The 14088-nt window shown below is 47.2% G+C and overlaps 1 protein-coding gene across 5 annotated transcripts in view; it reads right to left on the bottom strand.

Annotated features, from left to right (window-relative positions):
• Positions 1–14088, bottom strand: part of LOC149346874 (retinol dehydrogenase 14-like) — a 57494-nt gene that overhangs the window by 40509 nt on the left and 2897 nt on the right. For 3 of the 5 annotated variants that reach the window (XM_089586733.1, XM_089586732.1, XM_089586734.1), the window contains exons 3-5: positions 9981–10113; positions 5083–5159; positions 677–913 (exon numbers count right to left, since the gene is read on the bottom strand). In XM_089586733.1, coding sequence (XP_089442859.1) covers positions 677–913; positions 5083–5159; positions 9981–10113 — 447 coding nt within the window. The remainder of the gene's footprint in view (positions 1–676; positions 914–5082; positions 5160–9980; positions 10114–14088) is intronic. The other 2 variants (XM_089586735.1, XM_089586736.1) reach the window with 1 other exon arrangement.

Below are 14088 nucleotides of genomic sequence, written 5' to 3'. Positions count from 1 at the left end.
AGTTTAAGCAGAACACAAACTGGACACCTGCCGACCTCGCTTACGGCTTTCCGCCCCGTCTTCCAGGCCAGGGTTTCTCCTCTGAACCTTTGTCCTCAAGTCCTGACACCACAAAATATTTCGGGCAGCGGCAGTGGTCTCCTCTCCTAGGAGCTTCAGCTGTGCACTGGTAACGTGAATTGCAGAGATGGTGTAAACAGCGTCCACATTGAGAAAAAAAAAACTACGTTTTAGTTGCTTCCTCTTTTCTTTCACAAAGAAAAAAAACCTTCTTAATCTTATTTTTTATTTCATGTAGAGGTTACTAATCCTTAGGCCCAAGGAATGGGGCTGCTCATAAGAAGGAACGTACAAAATAACATACAGATATTAAAATCACCGAACAGATATCGTACAGTAAATGCAGCAGTTAGCGTGCAGAATAAGCTGTATGATAGTAACCAGAGAAAAAATCTTTATATCTGTAAAATGAGAATGCACATCCCTATGCATGCACAATAAAACCATACTATGCAAGCACAATTTCGCTTTTTAAGTGTGGCTAAAGTCCTCCTATGTCTTTTTATTCATTCTTTTCAGTTAAAAAATTGTAAAATATGATGCAGCCAATTCCAGCTATCCAGAGTCGGGAACCTTGGACGCAGCTGTTAGGTAGAAGACAAGCTTTCGCACTCGCCCAGACAGCCGGCGTTGTTGATGAGCACGTCCAAGCGTTCTTCGCGTTCCAGTATCTGCTGAGCGAATTCCCTGACCGATTTCAGGGAGCACAGGTCAAGCTGCATGCAGACGGGCCGCACTCCTGTCTGCTGGACAATCTCTTCGGCCGCTTCTCGGGCCTTGTCAAGGTTCCTGCAGGCCAGGATGACGCGGGCGTTGCGGCGGCACAGCTCCTTGGCCGTCTCCTTGCCGATGCCTGCGAAGCACAGGTGCGTCTGGTTTGTGGGGTTCTGGAAGGGCGGATATTACCGGATCGCCGAAAGCCTCCAAAGACAGTTAAAGCGACTTCAAGGAACAAGATTCCCCCCAGGGAAAACGTTGTGGAAAAAATTAACGTCTCAGTAAAAAAGAAAACAAACAGCGCGGCAAGCAGGAAAGCAATGCAAGCAAAGGAAAATCGTCTATATAGGTTATGCACTAATTCCTTCGGCTGTTGTTGTTTTTGCAGTGGTTCAAATCTAAAATAAACATATAGTACAACAGATGTAAAGGATAGGAACCAGTCACGGAAACTGCTATCAACTATCTTAAGCTTCTGGGCTGCGTCCGAAGGAAATAAGAGGAAGAGGGGGAAGACAGAGAGGCGAAATAAAGATAAGGGTGTAGAGTAAAAGGATAAGGAAGAAGATATGTATACAGCTGTAGAGAAGCCATATTCATAATAAACGAAAACGGAAGAAAAGGAAGCGAAACCACAGGCACATTGTTGTCCTGGCATTATTCTGCAACTCATGCGATTGGTCACAGTGAAACTACATAAACACACGAAATACACAAAAAATCGCGGCGCGATATTACTTCGAAGTCATTTTCTTCACCGTGTGAGGGCCTTGAATAGTCTTCACTAAAAAAAAAAGCACATGTTGTACGAAGCAACGTCAGACGCAGTTCACTGACTACAACGTGAATCTAGATACACTGAGCTGGGGCCACAGCCCATTGGACTGACAGGAGGATTCTTCAGTAACAGGAGACGGGGGCAGATACTATGTTTGTGTGCGGAACAATTCAGCAGCCATCTTGAAAGTCATTGCAGGAATTGCAAAAGAAGATCGTTTCAAATAGTAAGACAGAACTGATCAATGCAACAGATATAGATAGGAAAATTGCGAAACTAACCAGGCATGTAGTAGAAGGCTTGGCGCGATTGCGTGAGCACGCCAACCGTTTTAATACATGTACGTTAGTTTAGTTTCAATATGAATCTGTCCTGAAGATTCACAAGGTTTTTTGTAAGAACTGAGTTAGGTTCTCGTACTCAACAGTTCTGTACATCGATGGAGGTGAAATGCAAGAGGCCCGTGTACACTGTGATGTCAGCGCACGTTAAAGAACACCAGGGGGTCGAAATTATCCGAAGCCTTTCACTACGGCGTCCCTGATAGCCTAAGTCGCTTTGGGACGTTAACCCCAGAGAACCAACCAGTTCTGTACTTGTGTTTTTCGCAACTTAATCCGTTTAGATTTTATATGTTGCAAACCTTCTTTTGGGTTCTAGGTGTCGATCTAGAAATTTTCTAGCCTGATTCAAAAATCATTGTCATTTAGCCTTGTTTCTGCTGGCATTTACACGCTTTGGCCATTTCGCTTCTCACTAAGCGCATTCAAACTAGAAGATTATTTGTTCATGTTTCTGTGTTTAGGCGACACCAAAGCTCCCACCATTTTGAAACAGGCGTGAATTTTTTGCTAGAGCTGGATTTAGCGTTCAGCTTGCTTTAAGGTTGAACGTGCTACTATCCATGTTCTTGGATGGCTTTAAACTAACTTATATTCGTCACATTCCTTAGACTTTTTCCCTACCATTCCTTAGGCATGGTAGGGCACCTTTAATTTTTCGTTCCTTTGCCTTTTTCTCTTATAATAATTTATTTAGGCACAATATATCTCTTTCCACGTGTTTCTTGTCTCCATTCCGTGCCTCTTTTACAATGAGCCTTTTAACTAGCTGCACTTGTTTCACGCTTGTAGATACATATGCAGTGTGTTTCACTCAAAATGTGGCAAAGCATAACAAATGATGTGCGCCTTCGATGTATAACACCAACTGCATATTCTGTTCCATCGTGCGGCTCACCTGAAAGTATTTTTAATTTCCGCCAGATTAGTTAATGCGCTGAGATAATTTATGCGCAATCAACATTATTTTTTGGCCCCAGCGTGCTCTGCTATGTTTATATTTGGCTCAGAAACAACCGACACAGTTTTTTTTTGTAGCAGCGTACTTCTTTTTTTTTTCCTGAATTTCAACGAAGGCCTTGAAATGTGTAAAAAAAAAAACTGGTAACGACACTCTTCCGCTACAGTATTGGACGTCCAGTGACCGGGTTTTAAGCATATTTCAGGGGCTCAAATAGACCAAAACGAAATGAAACGTTTCAAAATGCTGCCGAGGAGCTACAGTGTGTTTGGGCAGCAGATAAACTATGACGGCATTGTTTACCATTATATTAATAATGCTAGTATTGAGCGCGGAAAAGACACTCACAGAACTCGCGCTATAATAAATGAAAAGCTGTGATGGCAATGCTGGCTAAAAGTCTCGCTCTAGCGCGGCCAGCATGAATGCATAAATCTTTGATATTTCCTTGAATTCAAGCAGTGTATCATAAGCCGTGTGGAGAAGCATTATTTCCAGAACATTTTGATTCCTGACCCCAGTTCGCTACTCCGAGAAGGATTTAGCGTTCGCGCTGTAGGCAGGAAAAAGAGTTACTGCTTGTTCGGCATCATTAATATATTAAAAAACCCTCGAATTCGTTCATAAACGCACTAATCGGAATTGCTATCCGACAGTCCGTGTCACATTCCCGGCACTGAACACCAATCGTAAAGTCCCCTTACTAAACTCGAATCAAGAATGTGCATTTTCAGACGTTGTTTCGCGCATTAACTGTGATTTCAGCTAGCGTGTGACAACAACGCGTATCCGCAGGAAGCTTTTACCAAGCTGAGCAAGAATCGTGCCTCTATAGAAGAATAACTGCACTAAAATGTCATTTTGCTAGTTCCGCTCCAGACCACACAAGCACTCAAAGCAAGCCTATTCAAATTTGTATGTTTTCTCAAAGCGGATAACCTTCACGGATTACTTCTGAAATTCTGTAACTGTAACTGTGCGTCCGATGACCTAGTTAGACACTCGAATTCGCTTGGTTTAGTGGGCGATGGATCCGGCAGAGCAGCGTAGGCTTATCAACCGTACGTACGGAGCCCTCCGAGCAGGCACTAGACAGCTTTCAGTTCCTTTTCTTTCTTTTTTGAAAAAAAGCTCCTTGCTCCTCCCAGTCCTCCACTTCACTGCAAGGCTCCCGTACATCTTATTATCTGAACAAAAATTTGAAGGGACATTTATGCTCCGCCTTAACGGCATGAGGTCATAGATTTAATGAGTTGAATGCGCACTTGGTCATTCTCAGCTTTACTTTCATAGATCCCTAGGACTCCTCATACCATTCCTGGCGCAGTGGTGCAGAAGTTAAGCGATGCGCCACTGCCCTGGGGTGGCAGGTGCTGCCCCCGGTGGGGCTTATGCAACCTCGGTCGCTCTTTCCGAGCAATCTCTCGTCACCCATCATTAATTTGACTGGCACCTGCTACAATGAGAAATTTGCTCACAATCCGGTGAGCAAGCTGTGATGACGCCACAATGTCACGAGACCTAGGTGGCGCCCCTCCTGCTGCCTATATAAGCCATCTAGGTCGCCCACGTAGGCTGCTTCTCCGGACTTTTTACTTTTCGTTCTCGGTCCCTAGGACTCCTCATACCACCCCAGGCGCAGTGGTGCAGCGGTTAAGCGATGCTCCACTGCCCTGCGATGACAGGTGCTGCCCCCGGTGGGGCTTCTGCGACCCCGGTCGCTCTTCCTGGGCAACCTCTCGCGACCAATCATTAATTTCACTGCCACCTGCTAAGGTGAGCAATTTGCTCACAATCCGGTGGGCAAGCTATGACGACGCTACAATGTCACGTGACCTAGGTAGCGCCCCTCCTGCTGCCTAATGAGCCATCTAGGTAGCCCACGTAGGTTGCTTCTCTGGACTTTTTACTTTTCGCTCTCGGTGAGCGACGCCGACGCCGACAACGGATGACGGCGACGACGCTGCTGATTGTGTGATACTGGCTCCTTAACACTACCTGGTTAATAGGCCCATTGCTCTGTATTCCGCTTTTAGTGTGCAGACTTATAGGCAGCACCGGCAACAGAAAAAAAAAACATGCCGGAAAAGTGAACTTTATGTGCTTTCCTGCCTGCCGATCAAGCGAATGTCAAGCGAAGCACACTTAGCACACGTGCAACTACATGACAGCTTTCTAGTCGTTTCAATGAGGTAATGTTTTGAGAACACAAAAAATAGTGTCACCTGAGTTAGCTCCCGTGATGATGACTGTTTTCCCCGTCATTTCTCGAACGGATGTACCCTTGCTTGTGGTAGCCATGCTGAAAAGAATTGGCGGGGGCTTAGCTTTGGTTAAGCCTGGTAGGTTGCGAAAGCAGAGGTTTTATATTGCACATGAAGCGCTTCTAGCGGGAGGAGCGCGGCACGCAGTGCCAAGCGGCCCCCGTTACCCAACGAGCCGAGTTGGTAGCCCGTCTCTCGCTCCTGGTATGACTTCACGCTATAACGTCACTAGCGCCTCTAGCGGGAGGAGCGCGGCACGCCGTGCCAAGCGGCCACCGTTACCCGCGAGCCGTGTTGGTAGCCCGTATCTCGCTCCTGGTATGACTTCACGCTATAACGTCACTAGCGCCTCTAGCGGGAGGAGCGCGGCACGCCGTGCCAAGCGGCCCTCGTTACCCGACGAGCCGAGTTGGTAGCCCGTCTCTCGCTCCTGATATGACGTCACGCTATAACGTCACTAGCGCCTCTAGCGGGAGGAGCGCAGCACGCCGTGCCAAGCGGCCACCGTTACCGGACGAGCCGAGTTGGTAGCCCGTCTCTCGCTCCTGTGACGTCACTAGGCATGGTATGACGTCAGGGGCCATTCTAAAGGTCAAACGTGCCAAGTGGCCGCCGCTTCGCGAAAGTCCGATCTTGGGAGTAGTATTGCATTCGCAATAAAACTATGCAAGCACCACAAGGACAACAGCTGTCAGCACCAAATGCATCATGAACGATGCTGGCCACGTCAGGGTGGCCTGAGTTACCCCTGCTACGTGTAAGTTCAGGGCCGTCTTAACGTAGTCCAACCCTCGAGCATATGCAGTGGATTCATTGATAGTTTTGCAAGCTGTTCGCTTAGAGAGCTTTTCGTTGATACGTTACTGTTAAGGGAATTAATGAGAACGAGGAAGACGTCACAGCATATTACGTTTAAGTGGGCAAAGAGGAAAGGATGAGAAATAACTGGTTAAAATTATGATAGGCTCACTCTGGGTCAAATGCTTGGGAAATGGGTTTTTGACCGCACCTTGAGCATATATATATCCTTGTGCCATGATGCTATTTGGTCGTACATTCCCTTGTGCCATAAAAATTTACTATCATCATCATCCTCATCATCATCAGTTGCCAGAAACACGTTTTCGATACAAACTTAAAGATATTTACATCGACTATAAAATGCTCAGTAGCTAGAGTTCTTATTGTACATACATATACATTGTCTTTCAGTACAGCCAATATTAACAAGAAGTGCTTCAAAAATTTCTTTTTTAGAAGCCTTCATTTAATAAAAGCTTTGCTCAATGTACGCGAAGGAGCACATTCACTCATTCGGCGAGCTGACGCAGGCCTGCAGAGCCTCACGCCAGCTCCACTCCCCGCCCCACTCCTCCCTAGATATTAAACAAGCAACATCTGGCGCAGACTACAGACACACTCTCTCCCTTAACCCCTTACCCTAGCCCACTATCATCCATCCTTCCCCACTCCGGCATGCGCCCTATGCCCAGAACTCTTCGCTTCTTTCCTCCACATCCTTTCCCTCTGCCCGGCGGACCCTCCCCCGCGGGACCTAGAGAACTTCAAGACCTGGTAGGACTGGGAGACCCTGCTGTGCTCGGAGGACTCGGCCGTGCAGGCCATCGCCATTGGCCGGGCTGCCAGTGTTATGAACCTTAGGGACATAAATACTTAAGTGCAGTGGGGTCGTGCGGCGACCCTGGGGCGTGCCCCGAATTGCTCTTGAAATGTTTTTTCTCTCTCTCTGCACAGTAACACGCAATTTTATTTTGATGGAGCATCGACCAAACTACAATGATTTGTTTACTGCGGAGCAGCGTGCATCGACGACAGACAAATAAGCAGAGGACACACAACAAGGCGCTGGACTATCATCTGAGGTCTAATCAACAAAGACTTCTTTTCAACACCGCTGTTGTGCAAGTCAAGAAGTTAGACAACATATGGCAATGATCGATCAAGATTTATTAAACAGCTGTCAACAAAAGGCAGTTCCTTTTCATGCAACGTCAAGGTTGTGCTGCTAAAGCACGAGTCCTGCTTTCCATGTCTGAAACGCTCATGCGACCTGTCGGGTTGTATTCTCTCGGTGCCTGTATAACAAGGTAGAACTATACAGATATGATGAACACCCTTCGCATGAGTTGCAATGCTCAGCTGGGTTCCTGAGAAGCCTACTTTAGACAGAGCGAAAATAATCCGTTAATCGCTTATTGACGCATCGATCCATCTAACCTTGATTTGTCGAACAAATTCTAGAGCACAGCTCTTCAGCGACTGTTTCTGCGTTTCTCGCCGTCGCCGTTGTTCGTTGTAACCAGCAGTGGACTCCTTAATCGCGCTTTAGGTTACAAAACCAATAGAGCGGGAACTCGCAAAGCAAAAAAAGGCGCAATCTGCCATCTTGGAACACTGGACACCGCAATCGTACTTTAAGCTACGTGGGGGTAGTGACAGATGTGCGCTGCATGAGGGCATTGACAACTTTGTGCCATTTTAAGGAAAGGAAGTGCGCATAACTGGCTCCCTGGGTCAGCGGACGCCTCAATCGCGCTTATAGGTACGTGGGGTGATGAGAGAGAGGCTTGGGCTGCATGCCTTAGCGCTGACGACAGTGACCGAACTCTCACGACCAACCATTAACTGCCACCTGCCAGGGTAACAGGGTGGGGGGTCTTTAATGTAGACTGGAAAACGGCTCTGGTCACTTTTATTCCTAAAGCAGGCAAAGCAATTGACACAGATAACCTTCGTCCCATCTCTCTCACCTCTTGTGGGGGCAAACTAATGGAGACCATGGTGCGGGATTTATTATCTGCATATCTTGAACACAAACATGTCTTTGCGAGAACAATGTTCGGATTCCGCCCACATAGATCCGCACCGGATCTCCTCCTGCAACTCAACCGGGAAGTCCTTGACCCCCTCCAATGCCCCCATAATTACTGGGTAGTACTCGCCTTGGCTCTTAAAGGGGCATTTGACAATGTAGCACACGAGATCATACTCACTAACCTAAACCAGAGTGACTGTGGCCTCAACACATTCCGATACATATGTCAATTTTTAATGAATCGTCAATCCTGCATCCACATCCAAGACAGAGAGCATGGTCCTTACCTACTCGGCACGCAGGGAACCCCCCAAGGGGCGGTACTTTCCCCGCTGCTCTTCAATCTGGCTATGATGCGTGCAGCACGCCTTGTACGCCGATGACATAACCCTATGGGCCACGCACGGCAGCACAGGAGACATTGAAACCAGCCTGCAAACAGCGGCGACGATAGTAGACCGCTACGCCCGCCGCTGCGGTCTTCAATGTTCCCCTGACAAAAGTGCACAACTAAAATCTCTCATCCTCTTGAGAGTGGTCCCACACGCGAAAGTGATGACATACGGGTACTAAGACTCTACATCCACAAACACAGACGGCCAGACACTGCATTGGCCAAGCTTCGTGAGACCAGGTAGGCCGCATGGTCCGCCGGGTTTCCAATAAACGAAGGGGGTTACGAAGTAAGGATGCCTTGCGGCTGGCAAATGCCTTTGTAACGAGTCGAATTCTCTATTCGACTCCTTATCTCCACCTACGGAAACAGGAGGAGGATGCGCTTGAGGTCATTCCTCGCAAAATTATTAAGCGCGCCCTTGACCTTCCCATCACTACTTTAAACAGCTGGCTTATGGCCCTTGGGGTGTTGAATACTTTCCGGGAGCTCCAGGAGGCGCATCTTACAAACCAGTACACGGGCTTGTCGCTAACCGAGTTTGGTCGCCGCCTTCTTGCTCGACTCCATATCCAACACACCACTCCCATTCAAGACAGGTTTCAAATCACAGAAATGTCGAGACGTGCCCTCAACGTGCGGCCTCTTCCAGCAAATCATGTCACAAGAAGACCATAACGGTCGGCGCCTGGCACGAGGGAAACCCTAGCCCGACATTACCGCAACAAAACAGGTTCATACTACGTGGGCGCCTCCAGTCCTCACCACGGGGGATGGTACGCGGTCGCGGTAGTTCACAACAGCAACACAGTTAACGACCTCACCTTCAGAGCCCGCAGTGCAACACAAGCAGAAGAGGTTGCGATTGCTCTCGCGGCCTCACATTCCGATTCAAAATACATAATCACTGACTCGCGAGCGGCCTGTCAGAACGTCGAACAAGGCTGCACTCCCGTCCTAGTCTATCGAATCTACCAAGTTGCATACGGGATACGGACCCCGCACACCGTTACCTTATTGGGCCCCTGCTCATCAGGGGTTAGTAAGAAACGAGGCAGCACACGCAGCCGCCCGCGCGCTCTCTCACCGGGCTTTTCTCTCTTCCCCACCCGATCAGGAACCCGATTTTTAATCCGGTCTATACTATCCGCTCTATAATATCAAAATAGTCTTCGCCTTTACCCTAGCCCGTGTAAAGGCCTGAAGAAGGTGGATGAGCGGCGGCTTCTCCGCCTTCTCAGCAATACATTTCTGTGCCCGACAGCACTAAAACATTTTGACCCCTCCTTTAACGGCAGCTGCCCACTCTGTAGTGCGGTGTCTTCGGACACCTATCACATGGTGTGGGCCTGCCCCTCCAACCCGGCTATTCCCTCCATCCCCAACAAAACCCGGGTGGACTGGGAGGTGACTTTGCTCGGCTGCCACGACTTACAGGCCCAACAAGCCATTGTCGGGCGAGCCCGGGCGGCTGCCACCGCCACTGGGGTCCCTTACTAGGGACCTCCACCTAGTGCTTGTAAGGATCGGTCCCTTACGGGCGGATCGAAACATACCTCCTGTCCCTTCTTAATAAATGTTTTCACCACTACCATCACTGTTAATATAAAGAAAGCGGGAATTTCTTACCACTTATGCGGGTGAACATCCCGTTTCTCCCGCTCGTAACGGCTCCCACTGCTGTGACAGCCGTGCGAAATACTTGAGCAAACCTCGTCTTTGAGAACCAGGCGTTGGTGCCGCAAGTCGAACATATATCCATCTAACAATAACAAGTTGTCTGTAATTGTACATACATGTCTTGCTGGAATTCTTTGCCCCAATCTATCGAAAAGCTGGAACAGCTGATGTGCTGCGCTCAAATTTAGCATTGGGAAATAACGTAATCGTCTGCAATCTGTTAATGTTTTTTTTTTTAATTATACCTCAGTTCATAGTCCAGCGCCTCGGTCGTCGTTTTGCGCTGCACGGTAACAATGATTTTCTATGCTTTCAATGCTCATTTATTAAAATTGCTGCAATATTAAATGTTATTTATCGTATGCTACCACATCAGTCACATAGTATCTTACGATGTCAGTGCACGTTAAAGAAGCCCAGGTGGTCGAAATTCGTGGAGCCCTCCTCTACTGTGTCGCTCATAGCCTGAGTCGCTTTAGGTCGTTAAATTCCTATAAACTAAACCAGTGTATGCAGCTCATTCGGTCGACAAGACGTCGGCGTCGTAGTGATAGTAGTAGTAATTGTAGTTGTAGTTGTCGGCCCCACGCGTAGAAAAAAATCGTATCATACCAGCCGTTTGCCGCAGGATGTTCCGGATGGTGTAATAAGATTCAGCGTTTTGTGCTGCAAACACTTGCTAGTTAAGTTCGAGCCTAGCTTACGTCAGAAATTCGAACCAGCTGCCTATAATCGGGGCTGCGGGTGTCCAGCGAGATATGAAACAGTTACTGCGTCATGTCCCTTCCTGAAATCCAATTTTCATTTCCTTCGTTACGACACCTCTTTCTTCTTTCACTTCCACCTTCCTCCCTGCCCTTACGGTGTGGTTCGGCTGTCCACCGAGCTGTGAGACAATGACTGCGCTATTTCCTTTCCTAAAAAATGCGCTGCGTTCAGAGCTGTTAATTTAGTTAAACTGTTTCCAACGGGCCACCCGTCGCGCCGAACGGGCGATGGCGTTCCGTGGACACGCTGTCGCGCTGTCGCGCTGTGACACGCTGTCGCTGCGACACGCTGTCGCGGTCCACTCCTAAAGGCGAAGCTTAAGCGTCCTCCATTTTTTTTTAATGATTAGTTTTGTTCTTATTGACTCCTTGTCTGATGCAGTTTTCCTCTCTTTCCGTATTATCGTACAAATATGTTTGTTCTCCTGTCATGATCGTCTTTCAAGACCGCTTGATAGAAAAGCAAAATTCAATTAGTAAATAATATCGGGTGCAGCCAGCCTGATAAGCAGGAGTCTTTGCGGCCAATGTGCTTAGCAGCGAACTCCCCGAAGTCGCCAAGCAGATTCATTTGGACCGCCACTGTAGTTGTGGAGGTGCAATCCTACGTTTTACAATAGCCTTTTTGTGAATGAACGCGAAGTGTTGAAGAGAGTATAGTACAAAGAAGACGGGACTAGAGCAAGAAATTCACAAAGCACTGAGTCGCAACACGGGGTCTTTATTCCTGTCAGGCAGTAATCACGGAAGAGGAATAGAAGGGAATGCGCATGTCCAACATTCTCGAAAAAAAGTTTGAAAATTGCAAAATTGTAAACCTGTAAAACTCTCTTGTAGATATATTGGAGGTAATGGTTCATTCTGATGATAAGTAGCAATTTTTTTTCAAAGTGTTTCCACTGATCGCATCAAACAAGTAAGACTGTCATAGAAAAGCAACGGGGAATGCTTCTGACGATAACAAGATCGTTAATCGAAAACAAAAAAATGTCGGAGTGCCGTGGGGTGATCTGCGCACATATTGATTGTTATAGTGAAATCTTACATCATATGAAAAATTTGGACCGCCACTGTAGTTGTGGAGGTGCAATCCTACGTTTTACAATAGCCTTTTTGTGAATGAACGCGAAGTGTTGAAGAGAGTATAGTACAAAGAGTATAGTACAAAGGGACAAAGATTCTGAGAAAGCTGTATAGCTTTCCTTTGTAGCCGTATGGCTGCGCTTGGGTGGATGCCAATGAGTAATTACTCCCTTATAAGAAAATTACTCCACCTTGGGGGATTCCCCTAAACATTTGACCAACACTCTTCCCACTTCGAGTTACTGATCAATTCGCTCTCGCCCTACCATAAGCTTGCCGTCCCGGTTAGCTCAATTGGTAGAGCGACTGCTCCGGTGTGGCGGTGGTTCCGGGTTCGAACCCCGGACCAGGACGAATTTTTCTTTAACTACGAAGTTTCTGAGAAAGCTGTATAGCTTTCCTTTGTAGCCGTATGGCTGCGCTTGGGTGGATGCCAATGAGTAATTACTCCCTTATTAGAAAATTACTCCACCTTGGGGGATTCCCCTAAACATTTGACCAACACTCTTCCCACTTCGAGTTACTGATCAATTCGCTCTCGCCCTACCATAAGCTTGCCGTCCCGGTTAGCTCAATTGGTAGAGCGACTGCTCCGGTGTGGCGGTGGTTCCGGGTTCGAACCCCGGACCAGGACGAATTTTTCTTTAACTACGAAGTTTCTGAGAAAGCTGTATAGCTTTCCTTTGTAGCCGTATGGCTGCGCTTGGGTGGATGCCAATGAGTAATTACTCCCTTATTAGAAAATTACTCCACCTTGGGGGATTCCCCTAAACATTTGACCATATGAAAAATTGCATTCATAAACTGTTCCCGCTCAAAAATGGTTTTGTGCAAAATTGTTGGGTATGAAACAGAAGCATGAAAACCGTCAACAAAAATAGTAATAATTAAGGTAGTAGACAAACAACGCCAAAAACGTTACCTGGGCACTTAAGCAACTTACGCGCGAGCAATACAAAAGCACTGGAATTGTATTACAGTTATATTGCTTTGTAGTTGGTACAGTTTTGTTGCTGTCATGTCTGGCTCACATTTCATATTTTACCCCCTCAGCTGACGTCCCACCATTTCGACCAATCACGGGTTTCCTAACCCGCCAGTTTTCGGATGACGCTCGGTTCTCGAGTCGATGGGGAGTTGGGTTCTGGTGTAGGGGTAAATGGGAAGAGCTTTAGTGTAATTCGCGAGTTGAGAATTGTGCAGCGTGCAAAGTCGGCGATGAACTTGCCCTTGTTAATAATGCTGTCCATAAGTTTTTGACTGCGGTTGTACTGTCCCCGTCGAATGAAACGCGAACAAGACACTTGAGATCAAAACAGAAAAACCCTAACACTTTACTTGAAACAGAATTACTATTAATCATTTCAATTTCACTTCACTGAAGGAAGGCAACTGCAAGAGCCTGTTGATACCCAATCCCTAGTAGTCAATACTGTCCTGTTCTCTTGTTGTTCTGTTATGTTATTGTTATCCTATTTGATATTTAGGCTGACGGTACTGCTGCATACCTTTCATTTTTTTCGATTGTTTGTTACGCGCCATGTTTTGATCTTGGTGTCTGCGACTGCGTGTTGCGCTAGGAGATCATTTTCCCTCGGAACTGGCGGACAACACCGCGATATGCTTGCGTAGTTTCTCACATGATGACAGCATACAAGAGCGCACAAAGGGATCTCCGCGCCAATCACCCAGAAGACACTGTGCTCAAGGATATCGGACCGGAGCTTTCGATTTTTGCCTTACATCGGCGTTTCAAACCTTAATAAAGAACAGTCACAGCATCGTTTGGTGACAGCTAGCAAGGCTAGCGAACGTGAATTATCTATTGCTGGGTTTAAACTTTCTAAGTGAAACGTGCGCAATGAGTGACACAGCAGTGGAGATTTTCGGAGTGATTCAGGTCGCCTTATATTCTTTAAAGTGCACTGACATCGTAGAGCACGTAAGCATTTTTTATAGGTCGCTTCCATCGAAGTACGGCGGCCGCAGCCGGTATCGAGCCCGTAACTTAAGGTTCGCCAGCCGGACTTCAGAGCCACTGCAGCCACGACGGCGGGTTGGTAGCAAACATGAGACGTAGTCACTGGAATATAATAGAGAGAAGGACTAAAGAAGGAAAGCATTCAAAGAAACATTCTGGGCGTTGTGCCAGGCACGCTGATGTCTCCCTCTGAGCTCTCAAGGCTTTCCTTTATTATTTTTTTACA

Source organism: Amblyomma mixtum, chromosome 4, assembly GCF_055824585.1.
Source record: "Amblyomma mixtum isolate Tamu chromosome 4, ASM5582458v1, whole genome shotgun sequence".
In the NCBI taxonomy this organism is placed as follows: domain Eukaryota; kingdom Metazoa; phylum Arthropoda; class Arachnida; order Ixodida; family Ixodidae; genus Amblyomma; species Amblyomma mixtum.
Note: the sequence above shows the minus strand (reverse complement) of the source record. Positions and strands in the feature narration are given on the sequence as shown.